This window comes from Brienomyrus brachyistius, chromosome 25 (assembly GCF_023856365.1).
Source record: "Brienomyrus brachyistius isolate T26 chromosome 25, BBRACH_0.4, whole genome shotgun sequence".
In the NCBI taxonomy this organism is placed as follows: Eukaryota; Metazoa; Chordata; class Actinopteri; order Osteoglossiformes; family Mormyridae; genus Brienomyrus; species Brienomyrus brachyistius.
Window position 1 is genome coordinate 9,947,807 of NC_064557.1, and position 18,806 is coordinate 9,966,612.

The 18,806-nt window shown below is 48.4% G+C and overlaps 1 protein-coding gene across 4 annotated transcripts; it reads left to right on the forward strand.

Moving 5' to 3' along the window:
- Positions 1–6,015: 6,015 nt before the first annotated feature.
- On the forward strand, positions 6,016–18,568 carry LOC125720634 (catenin delta-1-like). 4 transcript variants are annotated; one of them, XM_048996304.1, is made up of 20 exons: positions 6,016–6,116; positions 10,531–10,600; positions 10,951–11,079; positions 11,159–11,382; positions 11,492–11,752; positions 11,846–12,077; positions 12,242–12,464; positions 12,962–13,166; positions 13,282–13,399; positions 13,573–13,732; positions 14,008–14,025; positions 14,594–14,662; positions 14,743–14,870; positions 15,189–15,339; positions 15,540–15,735; positions 16,056–16,246; positions 16,466–16,519; positions 16,711–16,790; positions 17,077–17,173; positions 17,289–18,568. In XM_048996304.1, the coding sequence occupies exons 3-19, from the start codon at positions 10,957–10,959 to the stop codon at positions 17,134–17,136; spliced, it is 2,493 nt and encodes an 830-aa protein (XP_048852261.1). In that variant the 5' UTR covers positions 6,016–6,116; positions 10,531–10,600; positions 10,951–10,956; the 3' UTR covers positions 17,137–17,173; positions 17,289–18,568. The 4 variants fall into 4 exon arrangements, with proteins under 4 accessions (XP_048852261.1, XP_048852258.1, XP_048852260.1 ...); XM_048996301.1 differs by having other exon boundaries at positions 17,077–17,131; XM_048996303.1 differs by lacking the exon at positions 14,008–14,025 and having other exon boundaries at positions 17,077–17,131.
- The last annotated feature ends 238 nt before the right edge of the window (positions 18,569–18,806 follow it).

The following is an 18,806-nucleotide window of genomic DNA, read 5'->3' on the forward strand; positions in this document are numbered from 1 at the left end:
TGCTGAGGACCAGTTCCAATACCAAGAACAGAAACACAGAGGATGGTAAAAATCCCCGGATGTCCCTCTTGCCCCACCCCAGTTATCAAGGTTGCATCCTCACCAAATGAGACCAATCCCCTGATTAACGGAGCCCCAACTTCACTCTTAGGAGGAAAGTTATCAAACCATGGCTGTGTCCAAATTCATGGACTGCATCCTTCTAAAGGCACGATCTTTGTAGCCTGTGTAAGATTGCACTATGAACCTTGGCAAAAGAACAACACATTTCTAGGCTGCATTTGAAGGAGCCTTCAAAATGGGACACCCTTGTCGCACCCCTGTGACACAATCGGTCTTTTAAAGCAGCCTTATTAAACGGATGCGTTCCCTGAATTCGGAAACAGCCCCACAATTTTTGGTATTGAAAAACACCCATTGCTGACACGTTGACTTCACCATTTAAGCAACATCGCCATCTAGTGGACTGCGTGGTTTACTACAACCCAACGCTTTACCTCCAAGTCTCGCTGACTTCAGCTTCATAAACCTTCAACGTACTGTACAAACAAGCTATCAGGAACTGCTTTATTTAAATAATAAGAGAAAACTATATTATGACAATCATTTTAAAATGTAGGTAATCATACATGGTAGTAAAACTCACTGTACATTGGATGTGTAAGTATACAAAAATGGTAATATACATCATTGTAATAATAAATAGTGTGGAAAATCAAGTCAAGTGTAAAGGATGCGTCTCAAATCCTACGGCTGGCAAACTACTGTAATGCTACTGTTTGGTCCCTCAGCAAGGCCCCTTAGCCCCAGTGAGTCTGACCGTCCACATTGCTCCCACAACCTGCTCACACCTGTATGTGCCTCTGTGTGTCTCACAGAGAACAACATAGGACAGCTGAGATCCTTTTTTCCCAACGGGCATGAATAAACTATTTATATTCCCTTGTGGAAAATAGTGTACTGATGTGCACTTAGAAAAGTGCACTTAAAAAAAAAAGTGTTATCAATACCACATTTTATTTACATTTTATTGTGTACCAAATACACCATTTTGGAATAACTTATTCAAACTTAAATATATTTAAGTTGTATTTTATTTACATTTTATTTATGTTTAATACACTAAATGCTAATTTAGTGTCATTTTGGGACATTCGTCATACTAAAATACAATTCAGTGTGTACTTCAGGAATATTAAATAAGTGTAGTTGTAGTACTCTTTCAAAACACTTTTTTTCATGTTTATATATATATACACACACAAACACACACACAACTTAATTGTGTCTATATTAAATTTAAAGGTCACTGAACGAATTCTAAAAATACACTTATGTATCACATAAATGGGACAGAAATATATTATTGACCTAACAAAATCTACTTCTAAGAAATGTGTTCCAAACACTCTTTTAAATGGCGCTTTTTTAATAGTTATGCTTGAGTACTTCAGTACATTAAAATACATAAATAGTATGCTAATATATTATCATGATACACTTAATCAACGGTCTTCTGTTGTTAAATTGATAAAGTACAACACTCAGGCAAATTTTTCCCATTGAATTAAAGTTAGCCAGCTGCCATCCCCGAACCGCACTCACGAGCTAAGGATACTCACTGCAAGAATACACATTAAAAAAAAGTAAGACCTATGTTGGGAATGTTAATCAAACCTGTATGCTTGTTAATTAAGTCAACGGGGAATTAAAATTATGTAATCGAAAATATATATATTAAGAAATACACAAATGCAGTATCTTGGGTTTAAAAAAAAAAAAACGAGAAAAAAAACGAAGAAACTGACATGCTAATTTTTAAAAGATTATTGGGACATCACGGTTTAAATATATTTATAGCCTGGTTTGTCCATCCATATTCTCTGATTATCCCTTGATCCCAGACTTCATCTCCAAAGGGGGTGTCTTATGCTCCATTAACCAGATCAATCACCAAAGACCACGGTAAAATCTGAAACGGACATAACGCTGATGGTTGATGAAACATGCAGTTATCGCACGTAAAACGAATACCTGAAAGCAAAGTGCACCTGACAAACGAGGTCGCATATTCCCAGTGCTGAAAAGCGGCGGCGCTGCCCACAAAGCCTACTGCGGCGCCTGCGTCTCTGCCCCGCAAGCATCGCGTTCCTTATTGCTGCCGCCTGACCCAATAAAATGAGCGCATGAATAGAGAAAATATCTTGATTTTTCTAAAGCTAAAATACAAACGCGCAAATAACCGGTAACGATAACCAAATATTTGATTTGGAGTCCGCTGGGTGCAACGCCGGACCCAGTTGTGCTCCTGGGACTTTCACGAAAAGCCCGGATCTACATTAAAGCGCAAGGTGCTAGATTACTAATTTCTGTAACATTATCCACAGCTAAAACTGCCGTGATGGAAGTATGCCACGTACTGTATAAAATAGGACATGATAACCTACCGCTGCTAGATATACACATGACCGGGAGTTTATGTCATACAATGATTTTACACAACAATCTAACACATAAAATTATTTGTTTTCCTACTGTCCATTTATATCATATCAACTGTTGTAAAAGAACACAGTAGCAAGGGCGTAGATTTGTACACGTCCCTACCAATATTGTAGTACCTTGTGTGTTTAGGGAAGGCGGGGGTTCAGGGCTTATCTCGTTTCTTAAACATATAGGGAATGACATAAAAATGTAAGGAATTTACCGTAAACCTTGGAGTTCAACCGCGGTTCATTGGGATTGGGATTGAGATTCACCTTAATTGTTATTGCACATGACACAAGTTCAAGTACAACGAAATGCAGTTTTTCTATCTAACCAGAGGTGCTAATAGTAATATATGGTGCTTATGTGGTAATATTTACAAGAGGGGATATAAGTAAACGTACAATGCATAAAGACTGAAAGAAAATGGCTGGCAAGGTAACATTTACAAATTATTACAGTGTAAAGTAGAAAAAATGTGTTGCGAAGGCAATATTTACTTGAAGGAGCATATACTATGATATTTGTTTTTTTTTTTGCAAAATGAGGTATGCACTGATAAAAATTATGTATTGTTCTGCAGTATGTACAAATAAGGTGCAGAGGATTAAGACAGGCATGAATAAAATGCAGGTGGGATGAAAGAATATTTTATATGTGATATATTGTACGTACAGAGATTTACAAATGATTACTATGTACAAAACAGAACAGATGGGGGGTCACAGTGAGCCCCCAAGTAAGGTGCATGGTGTGGGGGCGTGGGAGGTGGGGGGTAGTGCAGGGTTTGAGAGTTAAGCGTGGTGCTGGTATTGTGGAATAAGCAGCTCCTGAGCCTGCTGGTATGAGACTTCAGGCTCCTGTACCTTCTACCTGATGGGAGGAGAGCAAGCAGTCCGTGGTTGGGGTGTGAAAGCCAACCTCAGACATCTCGCACTTTAGAGGTCAGCGATGGCTGGGAGTGGCGCACCGGTGATGTGTCGGACAGTTTTCACCACCCGTTGCAAAGCCTTCCTGTCAGTTACGGAGCAGCTGCCAAAGCATACTGCAATACAATTAGTCAGGATGCCATCAATAGTGTATCTACTGCACATGGGGCTTGCAAAAATCACATCACAGTGACTTTTTATATAATGGATAAAAGTGACTGGACATCACTCATACATTATGTGTCAGTTGTTTTATACTGTACACTATGTGCAAATTACACTGCCTGGCCAAATAAAACTGATTAAATATTTCGCTGGACCGCCTTTAGCTTTGATTACAGTACATAAGCACATTGAAACAATGCACTGATGAATGTGCAACATCCCAGCATTTTTTCTCATCCAGATTTGCATTTATTTCTTGCCAAGAACTATGATAGGTAAGCTGAACCACTCCGCAAACTATACTTCAGCACATCTCAAACACTTTCAATGGGGTTACGGTCAAGACCATGTGGTGGCCAATTAATGTGTGAAAATGATTCCTCATACTCCCTGAACCACTCTTTGACAATTCGAGTCCGATGAATCTTGGGATTATCATTCTGGAATACGCCCCTGCCATTAGGAAAGGAAAAATCCATTGATGGGATAACCTGTCCATTCAGTAGATTCAGGTACTCAGCTGACTTCACTTTATTGCTGCATAATGTTGCTGAGATGTAATAATGACCCAATCATTGGCTCTTAAGTACTTAAATTCAAACTGTGACGTTTCTTTGCCAGGCAGTCTAACTAAACCTGTATTTCATCTGTTAGCTGAAGACAGCACGTGTATGGCAATAGAAACAAACATTATATAGCAATGAATCATTGTGTTTCAGATCTTACCTTTCTGATCTGATATCTATCATCTTAGTCAACTATTCAGACAACATTTTGGTGCCAGCGGCAGGTTTCTGTTCTGCACCTGAGCAGTGGGTTTCAGTTTCAGTCTACAGCCTTGATGCAGTGCTTATCACTCCCAACTTACAAAATACAGAAAGTTCCCTCACTGTCCAGCTCTCACTCTGCATCATGGTCATTAGTGTTTGAGGTTTTCTATTCTCATTTTGCCTTTAGGACTTTTATGGAGGTAAAATAATAATAATCGTTAATGAATTTGACTATTTCGACCACAGCTGCTCATCTAGCACGTCTGTGATGGAAGGTAATGGAAAGAGAGAACAAGGCATCATCCATCCATCCATTTTCTGAAACTTCTTATCCTGTTCAGGATTGTGGGGCGTCCAGAGGCTACAGGCGCAAGGCAGAGAGCAACCCAGGATGGGACACCAACCCATTGTAGGGCACACTCACACATCATTCACTCACACATGAACACCTATGGGAAATTTGGTAACGCCAATCAACCTCAGCATGTTTTTGCACTGTGAGGGGGAAACCGAGATTACCCAGAGGAAACCCCACAATCACATGTGGAGAACATGCAAACTCTACACACATGGAGCTAGGGTGGAGACTTAAACCCTGGAGAGCAAGGTATCTTCAGCAAAATCACATTCCAAACCTATCCGAATATCTTTAGTTCAGAACAACTTGGATTTTTGGCTTGTACAGAAACGTCAGAAAATTACTAGATAATCACATCACCATTCATCTCTTCATTGTCACAAAAAAATTCAACATGTTTTCATGGCTGCGCAAACAGCAAAACGTTTACCGTAAGTACTCTATGACAGAAAATAGTCACCAAACATAATGTTTATAACATGAAGAATCTGTAAGCTACAAAACAATCAACATACACAGGAAAGTGAAAATGACAAGCTTTAACTACTGATTATTTTGAGGATATTTATACAAAAACAAATTATCTTTTTGCAGCTATGAGGGATACCTAATTTTGTATGGAATTAAATAAATATTTTGATCCATATTCCATACACGTTACTCCGTGTGTGGTGGGGGCTGGGTTAGTCAAATATTATTCGAATAATGGTCGGTGAAATTCGACTAGTAATTCTGCCTGAAATTCCCATTCCTAGGACGAGCTTCTTACGTCCTGCCTCCTCCCAAACGTTGTCCTGATGAGCCACGCTTGTTGTCCCTAGTAAGTCCTTGTATATGTGTTTGTCTCGTCACCCTCAGGTCGGTTATTCACGTCCTCCCTCCTGCCTGCCTGTGTTCTTCCCCATACTAGCCTTTTGTTCTGACCCCTCTCGGTCTCATTTGTGCCCCTGCTCCCAAAGCCACCTTCTTGCCCAAAGCCCACCTTCGAGTCCTTCATCCCACATTTTGTGACAGGGCCCGCCTCAGCGATATTTGTCTAGTTAGCGCGTAATTTACGTATGTGGTTTGCATCGTGTTCTATTACGTTATAAATGTGTGCAAATTATTAAAACGTTGAAATAAATAAATATATTTATATATTTACATATAAATAATTAAGTGTCGACGGGTTTCCAAGCAAAAACTTACAAGTGCGTAGACACTGAGATGCGCGTATTGACAGCGTAATACGGTAACCTAGCCACCCTCTCCCCCCCCGCCCCAGTTAGTGCGCGTATTGACTGGGTAATACGGCGGCCCCGCCCCCTATGCCACCTCCCTGTAGGTGCGCGCTCCCCGCTCCGTTTGCTGCGGCCAGAGGAGGAAACAGCAGGAAAAGCAGGAAGAAGGAGGGCAGCAGGGATCAAGGTGAGCGAAATTGTTTATTTGATCCAAGTGAAATAAACAGTTGCTGGACATAGTGTGGCATTTACCTGCCGTGACTGAGTGCTCGGTGGCGTTACTGAAGGGTAGTGACCGGGTTTAGAGGGTGTTGAGGGTCCGGATCCTCTGCTCGGGACGGCCGACCTCCGCCCTGCTGTGCGCCGCACCTCTGACACAGGCCTGCGTGGCTAGGCTTCACTGGCACCGTTATCGCGAGGAAAGTTACGGCGTGTCTTTTAAAGACTTCAGAGACTCTTTGAGTCCCTGGTACGCAGATCTCCCGGCTGGCTGGGCGCCTCTGTTACATAGGCTTCCTCGGACAGGTACTTATTTCTGTTAGATGCTGCTGGGAGGCCTCTGGCCTTTCTGAGATTTTTAATACGTCCATCAGGAGCTTCATGCCCGCTGTGATTATGCTTCAAACTTCACACAGCTTGATAAGCAGCAGACGCAGGGACAGGCTGCCTTATACCGCTAGCTTGGCGCTGGGTGCTTCTGAGGCCATGCTGACCTACAGATACCTGTTTGGTCTGTAATGTCAGTCAATCTCAGCTTTTCTCTGGTTGTCTCCTGTAGGAGGGTCCCCTCTGCTTCCTGTCCCTTGCCCTGGGGTCCCCCCCAACTTCCTGTCCTGTTGCACTGTGCCCCCCCCCCACTTCCTGTCCCTTGCACTGGGGATCCCCCCCCCACTTCCTTTCCCTTGTACTGCCCCCCCCCCCCCCCCGCAAAACTTCCTGTCCCTGGGGGTCCTTTCCCCTTCCTGTCTTCTGTACTGGGTCCACCCCCCTTCCTGTCCCTTGTACTGGGGGAGGGGTCTTTTCCACTTACTGTTTTCTGCACTAGGGGGTCTTTTCTGCTTCCTGCTTTTTGCACTGGGGAGGGGGCTCTGCTTCCTTTTCCTTTCCCTGGGGGGAAGGATGTAGAGATCCCCTTTGCTTCCTATTTCGTACACTGGGGTGGGGTCCACTCCACTTTCTGTCTCCTGCATTGGTGGGCATCCATTTCCGCTCCTGTGTCCGCTTCCTTTTTCCTGTACTGGGGAGTCCCCTCTGCTTACAGTAGCGTTCAGAGAACTGCACAAGTCCTTCATTTCTTGCTGAACGCTAACCTGGTAGCTTGTCGCATATAAGTATTGATATGAGTTTTTGTGGTTGTCTTGTATGGTATGTCTGGGAGTTTCTGACATGATTTATTTCACTTTCACCATTGCCCTGCTGGTTCTGGTGTTGGGTCTATGGGGATGACCCTGTGAGCTGTAGGGCCCAGGGTAGGATAGTTGTGGATGGGGGGAGGACCGGGGACTCGGTCTGTGACTGCTCCCTTCTTTAATAACAAAGCTTGCGCTCACTGTTTTCATGTTTCCCTGAGGTGTGGCGTGTAGCTTTTCTTTCAGAACTGAAGGCCTGTGTTCAGCTCGTCTGTGTGAGTGAGCTCCACAGCCATTACGCGACTGGCTGGCGTCTCTCACCTGCGGCGCCGGCGCCCGTCTGGACTGGAAAGAGGGTTTCCATAATGCCGTCCCCTAGTGATGTGCTTTAACTCAAGCCTCTGGTTTAATGACAGAAAGTTGAAAAGTTGAGCTTTGTTTCCGTATTCCTGATCGCATGTATCGAAAGGAATCTGCCTTTCCGGCTGCTCTCTGAGTGCGATATGCTGTCTGGCTGTGTGTTATCGTAAAGCCCCTCCTAATGTCCATAGTCCAAAGCTGTTGTTTTACAAAGGTAGCTCTCCCTTTACATTACAAGCGTGGCACACGGCGCAGCACCCTGCGAGCTGATGGCCTAGATTCAAGGGCAGGAAATGCAGGGAGATCCCAGAGCAAAGGGCAGCGCTCTCAGGCATGCAGCTACTGGTTCAGCCGGCCTTTTTGTGAGCGCCTTTCTGTGTTTGTCTGTGTGTCTTCAGCTGGCTGACTCTGCACAACTCCAGTGCTGTGTTCGCTGTGCCCAGGCTGCTGGCCTCTGGTTAATCATTCGCTCGCAGCCTGCAGCCCGTGCCATTCAGTGCCATACCAACGGCTCTCCTGTTTACCGCTCCACTCTGGCTTTGCTGTATGCGGTTTCCTCCATGTTTCTGCAGCATGTGCTATACGTTCTGCCACACCATTACGGGGCTCGGTCAAACCACGTCACCTTAATGTTTGTGGTGGCCTCTTTCTGTAACATCAGGAAGGCAGGGCGTGGTTACAGCCCCTTAGCTCTTCTGTCCATTTTCCCCGTAATTTCTCAGGGGAGAGGGATGAGCTCCTGCCCGGCTGTGGGGAGTGGGGTGGGTGGGGGTGCGTTCTCAGCCCTCCTGCCTCGGAGCTCGCTCTCCGGCCCTGCATGCCTGAGCACGCACACACATAGTTGACGGTTGGTCACGCGGATGTGGGTGCTTTGAGCGTTCGACAGATACGGAGCGTGAGATCAGAGTCCGATAAATACGCGGGGTGTGTTCATACCATTACCTGCTCCTGGCTGGTGGGCCCGTGTCTTTCGGGAAGGCGTGGTCACCTTTGGGTGGCTACTCGTTTCGCTCGAGCTGCAGTGGCGATAAGCCGTCCCCTGGCTGAGCTCCTCCCGCAGTTACTCTTTAGCATGGCTCTACACGCGTGCGCCTGGGTACCTTTGCTCCCTGCTGCGGTCCCCATACCATGTGACCTGCAGCCTTTCTCCTCCCCCTGTTTCATAGAATGGGGTCAGTGAAGGTCAGAGCACTCACTGGAGCAGGCATTTAAGCTGAGGCAGTGCTGGCGTACCCGTGCCAGTGCAGCCTGTCGGGCGGGCCAATGAGCAGCACAGATTCAGTTTAGTTTCTTTGGCCTGCACTCTACTATCTTCAGTCCCTTAAGTTATTAATGAGGCAAAGGGCTCGTGGCAGCCAGTGAAATGCCCTGCAAGGTTGAGCTAGCTACGAAGATGTCCATTTCTCCATCTCTCTACCTATCTGTTTGCCTGCCTGTTGGTCTGTCGATATGTAGGTTGGTCTGTCTGCCTGTCTATCTTTCGGTCTGTTTGCTGCAGGTCTGCCTGCTGGTCTGTCGGTCTGTCTATCTGCCTGTATATCTTTCGGTCTGTCTGCTGCTTGTCTGCCTGCTGGTCTGTTTGTCTGTTGGTCCGTCTGCCGCCTGCCTGCTGGTTTGTCTTTCCATATGTTGGTCGTTCTGTCTGTCTGCCTGCCTGTCTATCTTTCGGTCTATCTGTTGCCTGCCTGCTTATCTGCTTGCTGGTCTGTCTGCTTGTCTGTCTGTCGGTCTGTCTGCTGACTGCCTGCCTGCTTGCTGGTTGGTCTGGCTGGCTGTCTGTCTGTCTGGGAAAATCTCTCTTGCTTATGGCTGTGTTTTTTGGCTGATTCTGTGACAGGGGGGAACAGGAGATTCCCAGCAATGCAGTGAAGACCTTTTGTGTATTTCTGACAAGAGCTGACATGCTTTGAGGTAGATGGTATGTAGGCGGGAGGGGAAAAGTGTTGGGGGGGAATCGGGGATTCGTGGTGGGGAGACAGCAGGGAAGAAAAATACTCCTGCTAGAAGCCCCTCCTATCCAGTAGAAGTCATGCACAGGCCAAAAATGGTAATAGAAAGGCTTCTTTTTGGGCTTGTCCTATTTTCACATTTTAAGGCTTATGAGGCTGGCTGCTGTGGAAACAGTCTCACTGGATCTTGGCTATTTTTAGGTGTATTGAGGGAGTCCAGAGAAGAGCGCCATCCTGTGGCCACAGTGCCCTCTTCTACTCCACCGTCGGTACTGACCTCGGAATCCAAGCACAATCTGTGTGTAAAATATTGCTGTTAAAAGCTGAGGCGTCCCAGTCTGCCAAATGTCCTGTAAGAGCATGTGTGAGGCGTGCATTTTTCTCCCACGCTCACACATTCACACAGACTTTTTTTTTGTTCTCGATCTGCTGGCGGACTGCTGTGAATTCCTCCCTTGCGAGAAGACAGTTTATCTTTTGGGTTGATCAGAGTCACTGTCACTGGCCTTGGGGGGAGATTGTGTCATTTGTCTGGATGAAAGGACAGCTTACTGTCACTGCTTTTTTCATGTGTCCCGCCCCCCCCGGCCCTGACACACGCAGTGAGGAAGCTGTTGACACGTCACCTGATAAGCTGTGTGCTCTCATGCTTGTCCTTCAGCTGTGTAGGAGACGGGTGCTGAGTGCGTACAGTGCGGCCTTGTTTACAGGCGTGTGTGGGTGCTGTCAGTGGTCAGGAAAGTCCCTCCCAGCTTAATCGTTCTGCTTCCAGCGTGCTGGTGATAAACTGACATGTGAGCCAGGCTTTGGTAGCCCCCATTCATCTGCCTCCATGTGGCGAGATGTTTTATTGCGCCTGAACAGTGATGTGCATGCAGTCTGTCTGTCGACAGGTGCATTAAGGGCTCTCTGAGTGTGTAACTCACAGTCTTTCCTCTGCTAGTCTGACAGCATGTGCCTGGTGATGCTGGGATAGTGGGACTGAAACCGAAAGAGAAGCACCAACAGGACAGGTGGGCTGTGTGTGTGTGTGTGTGTGTGTGTGTGTGTGTGTGTGTGTGTGTGTGTGTGTGTGTGTGTGTGTGTGTGTGTGTGTGTGTGTGTGTGTGTGTGTGCGTGCGTGTGCGTGCGTGCGTGCGCGCGCGCGCGTGTGTGTGTGTGTGTGAGTTTGTTTATGTAGGTCAGACATACATTACATTGTGGGAATATTCTTGACTAAGGTTGTCATTGTAGGATTATTTTTCCCCATAGAAATGAATGGATGGTCCCTAAGATGTGAGTACAGGTGTGTGTGTTCGTGTTTGTGTGTGTGTATGCACGCACACTAGGAATTTCCTGTAAGAGCAAGTGTGCTGCCTTGTAGGACAAGATGTTTGAGCCTGGCCACGTCATCGAGGACACTGTCATCGTGACAGAAGGGCCTCAGCAGAGCATCCCAATTGTGTCCGTGGAGACTGATGAGGATGGGACCACGCGCCGCACTGAAACCACGGTAACGCACAGTTGTTCATGGGCCCGCTGTGTTTTTCCGACCATACGCCTCCCGGTCTGAGCTCCTCCATCTTTTCCAGGTGAACAGGGTGGTGAATAAAGTCACCACGCGTACAGTCATCCCGTCACTGTCAGATGCCATGTCCCTAGATGGGATGGGCCCCTACCCCGGGGGATATAGGTCTGCAGGCGGCCCGGTCAGAGAATACCCCACCGCCACCGTGCCTCGTAACTACCAGTACACCCCGGCCTCCGAGGCCTACTCCAGCCTGAGTCGTGGGTCGCACATGGACCCCCGCCACAGGTGAGGCACTGGTCCACAGGCCCAAGCTCATCAATGAGAAAATACAAAAAAATGACAGGGAGTTAAATTGCTGAGAATTGCGATTCTCCTCGCCCCCCCCCTTGCCCAGGCCGATGGATGGGTACCGCACGCTGGACCCGGCCTATCGTGTTCCGAGCCGGCAGCAGCTGGACCCATACGCGGCGCAGCCCCAGGTACGAGTTGGCAGTGCTATGGAGCTGTCGGGCATGCAGAGATTTGTGGCCGAACCCTACGGCTTGGAGGATGACCAGCGCAGCCTGGGTTACGACGATCCTGATTATGGCATGGGGCCGCCCATCCACTACGGCACCGCCCCCCGGCTGGGCAAGGGCGTCCCCCGCAGGGTTGGGTGAGTAGAAGGCTTGGGGACTATGATAGAGTTGTCTTGGCTGGGCTGAGCCATAAGGTGTGGAGAGTGACTTTCATGCATGCTTGTTCTCAGGAGCTATGAGGTTCTAGATGGGGACATGTACTACTGGGGCGCAGGAGCACCGCTGGCCCAGGGGGAGAGGGGCAGCATGGCGTCTCTTGACAGCACCCTACGCAAAGCTCCACCCACAAGCTGGAGGCAGCCAGAGCTGCCAGAAGTCATTGCCATGCTCAACTACCGGCTGGACCCAGTGCGCAGCAACGCCGCAGCCTACCTGCAGCACCTCACCTTCAAGAACGACAAGGTAACGGCCGCCACCGCTGGGGGAGCCCAGACCTTCGATCCCAGTGGAGGCATTTTCACTTTGCCAGAAAATATGGGAACCGTAGCTCCCTGTAGTGAATCAGAAACCGCCGAAAGGATGGCGGAGATGCTTACCACGATACTGCACCTGCGATTGTCCTGCAGGTGAAATCGGACACACGGCGGCTGAAGGGGATTCCACCCCTGGTCTCCATGCTGGACAGCCCTAACAGGGAAGTGCACTACTCTGCAGCTGGAGCTCTAAAGAATATATCTTACGGCCGCGAGTCTGACAATAAGATCGCCATCAAGAACTGTGACGGTGTTCCGGCTTTGGTGCGGCTGCTCAGGAAGATCAGAGACCAGGAGCTCACTGACATCATCACAGGTTAACTACCGCATGACTGTTACTGATAGCCACAGCCACACCATCACCAGTAACCATGGCCTAACCATCACCGTCATGGTAACCATTACCTATCCGTCACCATCTCCGGTAATCAATGCTTAACTGTTGACATTGAGTACGGCCCTAACAGACAACATCACCGGTGACCGTGGCCCTGTAACTGAGAGCGTCACCGGTGACCGTGGCCCTGTAACTGAGAGCGTCACCAATAATCATGGACCAACCATCCATGTTAACCACTACTTAACCGTTGGCACTGACTATGGCCCTAACCGACACCGTTAGCTACGGCCCTTACCGCTTCCACCACCGGTAACCACGGACTAACAGATTCCGCTGCTGGTAACCACTGCCTAACCGGCATTTCTGACCACGGCCCGACTGAGACCCTCACGGGTTTAGACCTCAGGCACAGTGGTGTAGCTCACTGCTTCCGCATCGTAAGGCAAGCTCTGGTGTCACCTGTGTCCACTCAGGCACCCTGTGGAACCTGTCCTCCCACGATTCTGTGAAGATGGAGATTGTGGACCATGCCCTGCACGCACTCTCTGATGAGGTGCTTGTGCCCCACTCTGGCTGGGAGAGGGGGGGTGAGGCTGCTGCCAGTGGCAGAGAGGAGAACTGCAAGCCGCGGCATCTGGAGTGGGAGATGGCGCTCACCAACACCGTGGGCTGCCTGAGGTATGGACACACGCATTAATGCCGCCGCAGGAGTCGGGAGGAGACGAGTAGAGAGCAGCAGCCAGGGAGTAGCAGGAACTGGAGCGCCTCTGACCAACGGCACCCTCTCTCTCAGGAATGTGAGCTCAGAGCGCAGCGAGGCCAGACGCAAGCTGAGAGAGTGCACAGGATTGGTGGATGCGCTCATGTACATCGTCCAATCCCAGATCGACCGGAAAGATGTGGACAACAAGGTTCTTACACTGTAGTCATACTTATGTCCATCCATCCGTCCGTTTCCGTCCCCTTTCTTATCCTTGTCCCTTCATTGACTTGTTTGGTCGAGCTTCCGTGTCTCAGTTGGTGTATATGCATGGGGGGTGCAAGCAGCATGTAACATGCCCCCCCCCACCCCATGCCACCCCAGCTCATAGAGAACAGCGTGTGCCTGCTGAGGAATCTGTCCTACCAAGTCCACCGTGAAATTCCTGGGCATGAGCGCTACCAGGAGGTGGCGCCGATGCAGCAGGGAAGTGCACCAGGCTCCTCCCACAAGGCCAGCTGTTTCGGTTCCCGGAAGGGCAAAGGTCAGTGCTTGGTCTATATGGGGCCTGGGTGTCTGGGATCGCACTCGCCGCCTGGTCTCACTGCTCTGGCCTAAAGCGCCCGTTTGCCTGGATATTCTTCCGGGCCCTGCTGGAGGTTGGTGTGCGCGTGTTGTTCACTTGGACTCTTCGGCTGAGTTGCTGCTTTGGTGGTTGGTTGCGGGGCCTACTGCTTATGCTAAATTCCTGTCTCCTTTCTTTCCAATTCTTTGTGGGGAATATCCGGCACTGTCCCCACTGCGCTTTTCCCAAGTTAGACGAGTGGTTTTCTAAAGGTAAGCCTTTCTTCTCATCCTTTGTGACCGGGTGGCTTGGGACATGCTGTCTAAACACTGGCTAACATCTGGGCTAATTACTGGACACCATTGGACATGGCTAACCAAACATCATTTCTATGCTTCCCTTGTTTCTATATACATGCAGCTGGTAACTTCAGAAGTGAGAGTAATTTCCTAAATGTCTTTCAGGATCAATAAAGTGTCTGCCTGCCTATTTGCCATAAAGGATCATATGAATTCCATTTTTTAAATTTATTTTGATTAAACCAGATGAACCTTTAAGGAGACCATAGTCTTGTTTTCTGAGTATGACCCGTTACACTCCATTGCCTGTATCCACCTTTGTCTCGTTAAAGGCTATATTTCTCCCCCATCTGTGTGTATAAATGAGTTTATTCTTACTCGCTGTGTTGCCATTTTAAGTATCATACAATAAGAGTGTTTAAGAATTCCACCGACTCTGGGCCTGTGTTGCTGGAAATGAGGCAACTGAGGTTTGTGCGATGCCGGCTAGCTGAACATTGTATGCGTGAAACTGTATTAATGTGTACGACTCGTCTCTCAGGCAGGAAGGATACAGAGAAATCGGCTGAGGATGTCATCGACTTCCCCAAGAGAGCAACTCCTGCCAAAGGTATGGGTCCGTGGCTGGTCTCTGGCTGATCATCCCGTCTCCTGGCTTCGGAAATTGACCCCAGGTGCCCCACTCCGCAGGCTATGAGCTTCTGTTTCAGCCAGAGGTCGTGCGGCTCTATATCCCGCTGTTGAAGGAGAGCAAAAATCCCGCCGTTCTGGAGGCCGCGGCCGGGGCTCTGCAGAACCTGTGTGCAGGCCGCTGGACCGTGAGTGCTTCCCCCTGGCTGCTATGCCGATGGCTCAGTGTGCTCCCTCACGGTGTCTATACTGTAGTTGCTCTCAGTAGTGTTAATGGGCCATAGTGTTCAGCCATTATCTGTACTGTACTGTATTAACACTCTCTGAGCACGGTGTTAATGTTCAGTAGTGTTCAGTTACTCTATCTATACTGAGGTGTTTTAAACCTGTCTATCAGATCAGTGTATTGTATTGCTCGGACACTGTATCTATGTTGTGCTGTATTAACACTCTCTGAGCACGGTGTTAACGCACAGTAGTGTTCAGTCACTGTATCTTCCTTACAGTATGGGCGGTACATGCGTGCCATGGTGAGGCTAGAGAAGGGGCTGCCCATCATGACAGAGCTGCTGAGTCATGGCAGTGACCGCGTGGTGAGGGCCATGTCTGGGGCCATGAGGAACTTCTCCATGGATGCCAGGAACAGGGAGCTGTTAGGTGCGTGTGTGTGTGTGTGTGTGTGTGTGTGTGTGTGTGTGGAGATCATGATGGGGAAGTGGCAGGGCCAGGGCTTGGTTCATCTGCAGAGTTGCAGCCGCTCTATCCAAGATGCTGTGGTTGTTGAAGTGCAGGTATAGAGTAGTCACACTGGATTTTGCACCTTGGCCTGCGACTGAACAGGCTTCTCGCTGCCGCAGGGAAGCACGCCGTGCCCAACCTGGTGGCAAACCTGCCGGCTGGAGGGCAGCAGCAGCCGGTGCGGGCTCTGTCAGAGGACACCGTGGTGTCTGTGCTTAGCACGCTGGCTGAGGTGCTGGGCTCTGGTGTGGAGGCGGCCAAGAGCCTGCATGATGCTCAAGGCATTGAGAGGCTCGTGCTCATCAATAAGGACGGGTGAGACCACGGCTGCTTCTCCTTCATCTTGCACTCTCTCTGTCTCTGTCTCTGTCTCTCTCTCTCTGTCTGTCTCTCTTACCTGTCTGTATCTGCCTGCCTGCCTGTCTGACTGCCTCTGCCTGTCTGTGTATATCCATCGGTCTATCTGTCTGCCTGTCTCTCTGTGTTTGTCTTTGTCTCCATTCTGCCTGCCTGTGCCTGTCTGTTTGTATTGGTCTGCCTGTATGTATATCTGCCTACCTGTCTGTCCCATTTGTCTATCTGTCCACCTGTCTGCCTTACATGAGTTTAAGTGCTGATCTGTCTTTCTGTGGCAGGAACCGTTCAGAGCGGGAAGTGCGTGGAGCAGGCCAGGTTCTTCAGATTGTGTGGGGATTTAAGGAGCTGCGGCGCCCTCTAGAGAAGGACGGCTGGAAGAAGACCGACTTCATGGTGAACCCCAACCCTTCAGGCACTAAACGCAGCAATGGGGGCCACGACGACAGCACCCTCCCTCTCATCAACAGGGGTGAGCATTCTGATAGGGTGCTGCTGACAGCAGCTGTAGCCAATGCAGGGCGCCCTGTGGGGACTCTAAGCCACTAGGATTAGTGCTACCAAAAAGAGTCTGCTCACATCGCAGACAAAGCACTGTGCCGTTCCCTGAGCAACCCCTGACCTTCCCCCAGAAAAGTGCTGCTCATTTCCTGCTACTGATTTTAATGTCTCACCACCATGTGCTTTTCAGGTGAGCAGCAGGAGAGAGATGCAGACATGATTCCGCTGGATGACTTGGGTCCTGGTAAGTCTACTCCATGTCCTCCTTGACATGTCTGTGTATGTGGGGCCTGCTGCCCTGTCCTGGGGCCTGCTGCCCTGTCCTGTCTCCAAAGTATGTGTACCCTCATGATGTTAAATGTCTAGCTGCTCTTGTGTATATCAGGATAGCTCCAGGCCTTCTGTCTGTATGCACAGCTGTTTTCTCTGTTGCAGAGGGTTATTCAACCCTGGACAACAGGGCACGGAGGAACACCATGGACTCCATGGACACTTTAGACAAAGATGGCGTCCAGGTACGTAATGCCTGTGCTGCCCTCATTTGTACACAGTCTCACTGCCTACTAAACTTTAAATTACTGGACTGGGCTAAGCCACGGCAGTGAGAAGTAGGGCAAGTATTTGCATGAATCAGACTGGTTTCCTCAGTTACAGGTTACGTCCTTCAGGCGTGCTGACAGGTGACTTGGCTCAGGAATCAATGGTCACTCCTGAAGTATCCACTGGTTGTTCTTGCTAACCTGCTCCTGTAATTTTTCCTCCACCTGGCCCCGCCCCTCCCCGCCCTCTCTCCATTCCCAGGGCGGGCTGCAAGAAGACCCAAAAAGCCCCGTGCCTCTGGTTGACTCCTATGACGGTTAGCCCCCACCATGCCCCCCCTCATGCATGACCCTGCATGGTACGTGTGTTCCTGCATGGGGTGCCGTGCCCGTGACGTGAGCGCCAGCACTCTCCAAGCCGTTCCTCAATTTCTGTTCTCATTCGGTGTCTCTTTCGCTTGCGCCCTAAATCAGCACACACACACAGACTGACCCTCTGCACGAACCGGAGGGACCATCCCATCCCTACGCGCTGAGCCTCTTGGATGCACACCCGCCAGCCCCAAATTCCTCCCTTCCACTCACATCCCGACGCGCCTTTAGTCTTAACGAGCAGCTTTTTCCAAAAGAAGAAAAATAGCTCTTGATTTATAAATGTACATTGGATTAGTTTTCAGTGAAAGAAAATGTGTTTGGATCATGCTTAATAGATGATGCTTAATGGTTTATACTGTACAGACTAGATTATTAATGTATCTATTTATGTAGGGCTGGTGTACTTGGTCAGATTTCTGCGCTTTGACGGTCAATGTGTGATGGCCTGCAGGCTGGGAACGAATCCCCTGTGGTACGGTATCTGCAGCATGGCGTGTGAGGGGCGACACAGCCAGACAGCTGGCTGTTTATAGTAGGACCGCATGGCGCCTACATGCAGACCCATTAAAAGCTTTTATTAGTCTGCTTCCTTGGTAATTCTCACAAATGTGTGTAAATAAGATGAGAACTTTATTATTGGCGAGTAAATATTTTGTCATTACGCAGAGGAATTCCAACAGAATATCACATAAATGAGTTGATCTATAGCACCCCCTGCAGGTCATGTTATATCGAACAGCTGGGCTGTTGCCTCGGCTGTGCAGTGTGTTTGCATACTGCCTACACTCTCCTGCTATCCATAGCTGCTTTGTCTGGTGGTTTAAAAGTCACTTTATAGAAATGAGCGTTTCACTGTAACTCTACATCGTAGCCAAAGTAGCTGGTTAAAAATGTCAGCATGATGGCAGCCAAAGCTGTTTCCCACTCCAGTCCTCGGACTTGGCAAAAATGTGGACTGTGTGGCAGGGAGCTGGGAGGGAGCAAAAATGTGGACTGTGTGGGAGGGAGCAAAAATGTGGACCATCTGTGGGTCCCTGAGGACCGGGTTGAGAAACACTGTATTAAACACATACACAGACAGTAAGTGTTTTTCATTGTTCCAATTTAAACATACTGTGTTTTTATATTACGTTTTGGGATTATGATTTTGGAACCATTTTGGGAGTGGTAAGTAAACTGATATGCATTTAAAATACATTTAGCATTAATTTCTATGAGAAAAAAATAAATTCCTTTTTTTAAAACATTGGTCAATGTCAATTCTCAATACTATACCTTGGGATCATCGACTCTTTGCTTGAACATTAAATGTATTTCTGTTTTTTTAATGAAAAGTGTAACTAGCAATACTTTTTTAAATAAAATATTTTCAGACAACAGTGACTGGTTCTTTGCAATCATTGGCACTGGGAATTCACATTCCCAGCCTGTTCTGTGACGCCATGCACTGGGTACAGGGGGTTGTCGAGAGCCGCCACTTCAATTACAGTTTTAGCACCGAAGAAGAGGAATTGTAACGGGAAGAATAAAACATTTATTTTTTAAATTTATTCTTAATTTCATAGTGTCTTTTCTAATTATTAGTCTGTAACAAAGGTGGAGTGGTTGCTATGAGGC